The sequence below is a fragment of the Oryx dammah genome, unplaced genomic scaffold (assembly GCF_014754425.2).
Source record: "Oryx dammah isolate SB20612 unplaced genomic scaffold, SCBI_Odam_1.1 HiC_scaffold_20, whole genome shotgun sequence".
NCBI lineage: Eukaryota > Metazoa > Chordata > Mammalia > Artiodactyla > Bovidae > Oryx > Oryx dammah.
The window spans coordinates 63100046-63108400 of NW_024070204.1; the positions used below are offsets into that span (position 1 = coordinate 63100046).

An 8355-nucleotide genomic window follows, 5' to 3' on the forward strand; every position below is an offset into this window, starting at 1 on the left:
CCGCCACCGGCCCCGGCCCCCGCCCCCGGGGCTGGACCCGGGGGCGCCGGGGAGCCCCCCGTCCGCGGAGCCAGCAGGATGTCATCGTCGTCGTCCTCCTCCTCCAGGTCCTCCAGCTCGTCTTCCCCGGCGTACGAGCGCCGCCGCCGCCTCCGCCGCGCGGGGACAGCCAGGCGGTGCCCGCCGCCGCCGCCCTCGTCGTCGTCCTCCTCTTCCTCGTCGTCTTCGTCCTCGCCCTCCCCCACCACGTCGATGTCTGTCTCCTCGGCGAGGCCGGAGGCATCGGACATCTCCGTGCTCAGGGTCATAGCTGTGGCGCGGCGGCGGCGGCGAGGCGGCCCATAGGGGCGCCGGGCTCCGGATTCCCGCCGCACCCCAGCCCAGGTCCCGGGTGGCGGGCCCGGCCCGGGGGCGCCACGCTGGGCGGGGTGGGGGAGGCGGGGGGGACGGTGCTCCGCAGCTGCGGGAGCTGCGGCGCTGGGGCTGCGCGGCAGCCGCCGAGGCTCGCGCTGCGACTTTGTAACTCCTGCGCCGCCGCGGTGGTCCCGCGATCTCCGCGCTGGTTTAGCTAGGCGCGCACCCCGCCTGGGCGGGGGACTTGACCTTCCTCTCTCCACCAGCACCCTCCACGCCGCGTCCGTCGAGGAGGGGGTGGCGGGGTACCGAGCGAACAAGTCAAGAGTGGCGGGCGCCCGGGAGGATGCGAGACGGTGGAGAGTCTAGGGACAGAGCTCGGCGAAGAGAGGGCTGAGTCCAGGAGAGGGCGGACCTTTCCCCGGCTTATAGCTGAAGGAGGCCTGTCACATGGTGTGCACGTCAGAGTGCTGCCAAGGCTAGGGAAAGAAAGCCTAGAAAATCAGCCCTGCTCCGAGAGAAAGTTCACCGTAGGAGGGAGCAGTAACTGTGAAGAAGAGGGAGGAGGCAGGACCTCATCATTCCTTCCCAAAGGAGCCGAGACCTCTGAGTTTCGCGCAGGCTCGTGGTGGTCTGATCAAGGGCCGCGGCACGAGTTCGAGTTCCCAGTCTCCTGTTCAATGAGCCCTCAACCCGAACCCCAGAAACACTCCTGGGACGCGACAGTTTGACCACTCGATGGCCTATCGGAACCATCTAGCCAGGATATGACCATCCCTGAGGGTCGTCTGAGGTGGTCCCTGGGGAAAGGCCTTGAGATTTGTTGGGCTGTTCCATATCCTCCAGATAGAACGAGCGGCTCCCCACGGAATCTGATAAGAAACCGCCTCCCCCCTCCCTCAGTTTAAGCGCAATAATAATCGTTTATTGACCTTTTAACCTGTCCCTTTCGGTTCTTCTTCAAAGACATTTGTTTTCCACCATCTGTTAATAAAAATGCTGTTAGGGTGGCGTTTTAGTCAGTATCTGAAATTGAATGCCCTAGAAACTTAACTGCTAAACTAAGCCACTCTAATGAGAGGATCTGATTTCGTGGGAATTTCGTGGGAATAAAGAAAGTAACCATTGAATGCAGACAAGAAACAAATTTTTAGTGGAAACTCTACACACCAAAAGAACTGCTTCTAGGAGTGACTCAAAAAAGTTCTTTCATAATGGGGTAAGGGATTCTATAGTTGTAAGTTGGGATGTTCTAATCAACACGCCACAGTAATCTAAAAGTGTTTAAATCACTAAACAAATACACATATCTCTACACAGTCAGGCTTAATAATAGAAACTACAATGATAAATTTGAAACTTTTACGCCAGTTTTTTAAAATGTATTTTTTAATGCCCTAAATATTTCCAATAGGTATTGGTGAGAAGAAACGAAATAATTTTTAAAAAGAAGACTCAAGTTCTGTTCAACTCAGTTTTCCTTTTCGGGTGACAGAGCAGTGGAAATAATCCAACGATGGTATTTTAAGTACACCTATCTTTATCACCAGCTCATTTTTACTTTGGCCAGCGGGAAAAATCCTAATAGCTTGTGGACTTCATACTCACACAGCCATACATCTTGGATTTTTGCATTTCCTAAGACACTTATATTTCAAACTGGGGACTTGCCTCAAAATTTTATAAAATGATGGCTTGACGAGAACTGAGGATCAAAAATGAATGGCTGCATGTAGGAACAGTGAGCTGCCCTTACATATTAACATATCACTTTATGGACCTAGCAATTTTCATGTTTCCAGATGTTTCATTGCTTCTCTTATCAATTACAGAGTCTCAAAAACAAACTGTTAACCCATCTAAGACTTCTTTTTAAATCGAATTTTTGTTGCTGAGGACAGCTATCAACCAGTTATAGTTACAAATGACCCATAAAGTCCATCACAGATCTTTGAAAGATCTATGAGAATGCCTCAAAGTCTTAAATAAATTATTTTTCATTGACTCTCGTTTGATATATGGCTGAATCATTTAAGTATTGTAATGAGCATTAACCTGAGCCAACATTAATCAGCACTATTAATCAGGCATTACATTGCTTTGTTGATGCAGCCAGGAGTCCTTACCAAGGAGTTCACTTTTACGTTTGAAAGTTTAAGTTTTATCTAAATAAACACCGTGGTTTTCTCTGCACTGAGGGCTGGTGTGTGGCGAAGCATTTAAAATTGAAACGGAGAGGAAGAATTTGTTCGCAGACCATTAGTTATTTTACATGATCAGTTACAGCCGTCATTCCCTTGTTACCACCGCTGTGAACGTGTATGACCAAGAAGGGCTCAGGGATTGACTTTGCATTCCATTTGTACTGTCCGAAGGTCCTTCCCGAAGGGGTTAAGAGCTTTTCCCTGGAAACCTTTGGGAAAAAAAAAAAAAAAGTGGCCAAGTTATCTTCTGGCCACTCAGGAGAAAGTGTTAGGATTTACTGAAGGTCAGAGCGGAAAATCAGTCCGGGAGAAGCGCTGCAGAGGCAGAGTTGGGTGAGCTATACTAAAGCCTCGCATTTGGGCACCCCACGTGTTTTGTTTGCTTTAGTTAAGCTACACATTTGTGTACCACTGTTAGCTCCGCGCTCGTGAAACTCCGGGGAGTTTCGCGGAAACCGTAGCATTCCGTTGTCCGCGCTTCCCGCTTTCGCCTTCCTTGATTTCCTACCCTCGGGTCTCCCGCCCCAAAGGGCTCCCAGCTCTCGGCCTTGGATGGAAATAAACTCCGTGACGCGGGCGGGGACCGTCGCTGCGACCCTGGCCACGGCACGCCCCGCTCGGGCGGACGCGGAAAGCGGCGGGGCTCCTGCGGGCCGGGTGGTGCCCCAGTGGGCGAGGCCTGCCTCCTGGCGGCGGCGCGGCGCGGAGCCAGTCCCGAGCCGGAGCTCGGGAAGCCGCGGGCGTTTTGCGTGTGCGGCCGGTGGGCTCCGGGGCTTCCTCCGCCTGAGCTTCGGACCACAAGGCTTTTTCTTCCCCGAGGCCCCCACGTCGCCTTCTCTGGGTCAACTGGGCGTGCGTGGAGTCATTTCCCCAGACTGTATGTTTCGGCTGTTTTCCCTCGGCGGTTTGGGTACTCCACGAGCCCTCCCGGAGTTATGCGGGATGCCACGCCGCAGGGCAGAGGAGGCGGCAGGACCCTCGGCAGGCATCGCCTCAGTTCTTTGCCCCTGGGCCCGGGACCTCGAGCTCATAACGTCCAGGGGCTTCCTTCGCGAGGACTGGCACTGACTTGGGGGCGTAAACTCGCAGGCGGGAACTTTGGACTACTTGCTTTAGGCCCTAGCGCATCCCAGGCGTTTACCCGGGAATGTGAATGGGAGCACGGTTCCAAACTCCAGTAATTTCGGGGCCTTGTCCCGCCCCCAAGTCATTCGACTTACCTGCGTTGAGATAATAATTTGTGCCTGGCACTCTGGGTTTTGGAGAGAGTAACAGAAAACGGCGAGTTTCTGGGTGACTCACGGAAACCAGGTAAATAGATAAGTATTGATTGTGCCTGAGAAGCTTTTCCTTGGTGGCTTAGACTCCGTCCTGCCAATGCAAGGGGCACAGGTTCAATCCCTGGTGGGGGAAGTAGGATCCCATAAGCCCCATGCCCTGGACCGCCCCTCCCCCGCCCCGCCACCCACAAAGTGCTTTCTGAGATTCCAGAGGAACGTGAGCGATGCTTCTGGGTTTGTCCTTTGGGGACTCTATTTGATTCTGCGCCTCCCTTCTTGTGGCATCTTCCCTTATTTTTGTAAATTCAAGCATTGGGAGGTCAAAAAGGACTCTATTTGTTGTTTTCTGTTTGTTTTTCCGTGTGTGAATGTTAAAATATACATAGCATATAATTTGCCATATTAAGTGTAGGGTTCAGAGACATTAAGTACATTCAGTTTGGTGCAACCATCACCACTATCCATTTACAGAATTTTTCCATCATCCCAAACTGAAACTCTGTACTGGTTAAAGAATGACTCCCATTCTTCCCCACTCCACTCACCTCAGCATCTTGGCAACCTCTATTCTACTTCCTGTCTCTATGAAATTAACTGTTTTAGCTACCTACCTCACATGAATGGGAGCACAGAATATTTGATTTATTTTACTTAATTAACAATGTTTACAAGGTTCATCCATGTTGTAGCATGTATTAGAATTTCATTCAAGCTGAAGAATATTCCATGGTTTATTACGTGTGCCACATTTTGTTTATTCATTCATCCGTCAATGGACATTTGCTTTGTTTCCTCCTTTTCTGTTTAGTTTTTAATTTCCACTTACCTCGCTCTTTGTAACACTGCAGGCAGTAGGCACTCAGTAAAGATGTGCCTGTTCATTTTCCTACATATTTCTACCCCAGAAATCCTCAAAGGATTCTCATTGGTTTTTTTTGCTGTGCCCTGCTGGATTTGTAACCTTAACTTGCTCATATTTTTGAAACTTTCAGACTCTGATGCTGCATATTATCTTCAGTTAAAAAAAAAAAAAGGAGTTGAGACTCTGCCAAAATTAGTTCCTCACACACACACACACACACTTTTTATATCCTTTTTGCTTCTTCTTACCAATCCTAAATCCTTGAGGGCCCAAGATGATTTTGAAATGTTTCTCTGGCTGGCATTTCAGCATCACCCTGTGGTGTAATACTGCTTGCCATGAGCGTTGGGTCACATGTGCCACTAAGCTAATTTCAAAGTCACAACAAGTAGGTACCTCCAATATGATGGCTGAGGAAGCAGGCTTTGAGAGTTGCTGCAAGTCATTTTGGAGGCAGTAATGGCAGAGCAGTAACTTCCATCATCCTGTCCCAGTTCTGGAGAAGGCAATGGCAACCCACTCCAGTACTCTTGCCGAGAAAGTCCCATGGATGGAGGAGCCTGGTAGGCTGCAGTCCACGGGATCGATAGAAGTCAGACACGACTTCACTTTCACTTTTCACTTTCATGCATTGGAGAGGAAATGGCAACCCACTCCAGTGTTCTTGCCTGGAGAATCTCAGGGATGGGAGAGCCGGGTGGGCTGCCGTCTGTGGGGTCACACAGAATCGGACACGACTGAAGGGACTTAGCAGCAGCAGCAGTCCCAGTTCTAGCAGCTGCTCAAAACATAGGACTCCATGGGCCAGGTTCTTTCCACCCCTACCACGCCACAGTGTTTCTTCAGGACAAGTTAGGTAGTCTGAAGATAAGTTCAAGGCGGGGCATTATTGGCTGACAGTAGTTGGCACCTCTCCCAATAATAGATGCCTTTTAACCCAGAAATCCTGTTGATAAACTGGCATAATCTGGTTTGAAATGGTGTTGTCTTCAGGCATTGTAGTTGGGAGGTGAGATTCCTCTGTGAAGAAGATATTTTAGTGGTCTCCTGGGTCTTACTAGGCAGTCTGTGCTTGCACAACAGCTCCTTAAACAAGCATTTCATGGCCTGAGCAGGATTTAGAAATCCTCAAGAATTCAGAATGTCAGCAAAGGTCTAAATCTGTGTTTTAAAACAGTAAAATTATTTACACTGACTCAGGAATTTTCATTACTGCAGTTCACCTGGACTAGCCCTCCCATCCCAACACATCCCAACACAGACCTGCTCAGCTCTGGGCCTCAGTGGTTTACAGTAGCATACATTTAAATTTTGCACCCCCAAATCAAAGTTATTTTTTATTGTAAATGTAAAACATACACAACTCCATTACAGAAAGAATTCCTCTGTTTTGGAGGTTGTCTTCAATACAAGACCTTCAAGAGTTCGTGGCTCAAGGGCGTGTGGCCCTGTAATCATCTAGTATTTATTTACATTGTTTAATAAATTAACTTCCTGGAGATATACTTAGTATTTTTTATTCTAATGTAAGAATTGAAAAAAATAATATTACCACATTTAGAAAGAGTGCTTTTATTTCTTGTTGTTGTTGTTGCCTCAGGGGTTGTTTGTGAAGTCTCTCTGGGAAGAATGGGGCTCTCCAAAGTGACTATCCACAGGACACACTGAAAATGAATTCTTATAAGACCATGAGAAAGCCTTGTCTTGAATTGAAGTTGTTTGTGCTTCAAATGTCAAATGTATACAGTAGAGTCACCAGCCCCCCCTCCCCCACCCCCGTCTATCTCTCTCTCACAATACACACACACACACACACACACACACACACACACACACACAATCTTTTTAACCTAATGTTCAGGCTTCAACTGAGGCTGAACTATCACCTCCAAACTCTGCTTATGCAAACACGACAGATGCTCAATGTCTGCCCTCAGGGGCAACCCCTGCACCTGATACAACGGTCTGACCTCAGACTGGGGGAGGTGAGCAGAGCGAAGCAGAGGTTTGTTGCAGTTGAGTACAAATATAGTCCCCAGTGCAGAAAGCACTTTAAATGTCTTCCACTAGAGGCTCCTGTGAGTGAATTGCCTTTGCTAGAAGGCTTTGGTTGCTAGCCTTCCAGAGCAGCAAAAACTGAGAAAGGCCCTGAACTCAACATTGACAGATGAGTAAATGCAAATAATGATCACTAGTTAAAAAATTTTAAAGGACAGGTAAATTTTAAAAATGATGAAATGCAACTTTCCCTTATCAGAGTAGCAAATTACATGAAGATGATGGGCATGATGGTAAGAACTCAATCACTTTACATCTTTGTAAAATGTAAACTGGTGAAACCTTCTAGCAGACAATTTGGCAATGCAAGCTTGAATCTTAAGTGCCATTCTCTTTGATTCATTTAGTCTAGGACCTTACCATAAGGAAAGAACCAGAAATATGAACAAAGTTTTACGTACAAAAATACTTGTTGGAGTGATTTTTTTTTAAAGGGCAAAAATGGGAAACCTTCTAAATGCCCCAGAGTTAAATATATTACTATATTTCCTTAAGATGGAATATTTTGCAACCATTAAAAATTGTGAACAATTTTAATAACTTGAAAAAACCTCAAGATTAATGGTAAATGAAGAGGCCAGAGCAAAAATTCTATGTAATACCTACTAATTATATTTAATATACTATATGCTGTATACATGTAGATTGTATGACTGAAAGGAAATGCACTAAAATGTCAACTGGTGATTCCCAAGAAGTGACAGTATGGCTAGTTTTTATTTAGCTTTTTATATTGTACTCTTCTATGTTTTCCCAAATTTCTCACAATGAGCAATGTACAAATTGCCGAGTTCAGACACCTGAAGAGCACTATTAGTGTGAAAGGAAGACTAGAAACTGAACGGACACCAAGGATTTAAAGCAAGCATGATAAACATCTTAAGGAGGAAAGGGAACTTGTTAGTAACATGAAGCAAGAAAAATAAATAACTTTTTAAAAACCTAGTGGAAACACTGAAGCATGTAATAGATGAAATAAAAAGAACAAATCAATGGAATAAATAGCAGAATGGATACAACTGAAGAATGGATTGAACTTGAAGATCATTTTAAAGAAGTCTCCCAAAAGCAGCTGTAAGTAAGTAAGTAAAGTCGCTCAGTCGTGTCCGACTCTTTGCGACCCTGTGGACTGTGGCCTACCAGGCTTCTCCATCCATGGGATTCTCCAGGCAAGAATACTGGAGTGGGTTACCATTTCCTTCTCCAAGGAATCTTCCCAACCCAGGGATCGAACCCAGGTCTCCTGCATTGGAGGCAGGTGCTTTAACCTCTGAGCCACCAGGGAAGATTGGAAAGCAGCTGGAAAGGACAAAATTCTGGCTCATGAAATCAAGCAAGTGAGTTGCAGTCAGCACTGAGAGAAAATAGAATTGGATGGAATGTGACGGGATGGGACAGGAGGCGATGGAATAGAGTAGAATAAAAAAATAGCATCAGATGACACACCATAATGCTAAGAATAGTTTGTGAAACTGTTACTTCAGTTATTTTTCTGTTTTTTTAATGCATGTGTGTGTACTGAGTTGCCATGTAAAGTGAATCTGTTAGTGTGGGCGCCACAGGAAAAAAAAAAAAGTTTGACAGCTACTATTTTAAA

General features: G+C 46.7%; 1 protein-coding gene and 1 non-coding gene across 2 annotated transcripts in view; both read right to left on the reverse strand.

Annotated features, from left to right (window-relative positions):
- The window catches only part of FOXD1 (forkhead box D1), a 1987-nt gene extending 1667 nt beyond the window's left edge, over positions 1–320 (reverse strand). Inside the window, exon 1 of the mRNA XM_040262395.1 lies at positions 5–320. Within this exon, the coding sequence (XP_040118329.1) occupies positions 5–308 (304 nt within the window). The 5' untranslated portion in view covers positions 309–320. The remainder of the gene's footprint in view (positions 1–4) is intronic.
- A 7651-nt stretch (positions 321–7971) lies between these two features.
- On the reverse strand, positions 7972–8043 carry TRNAW-CCA. Its single transcript has one exon. It is a non-coding gene; the product is annotated as a tRNA-Trp (tRNA).
- Positions 8044–8355: the final 312 nt, after the last annotated feature.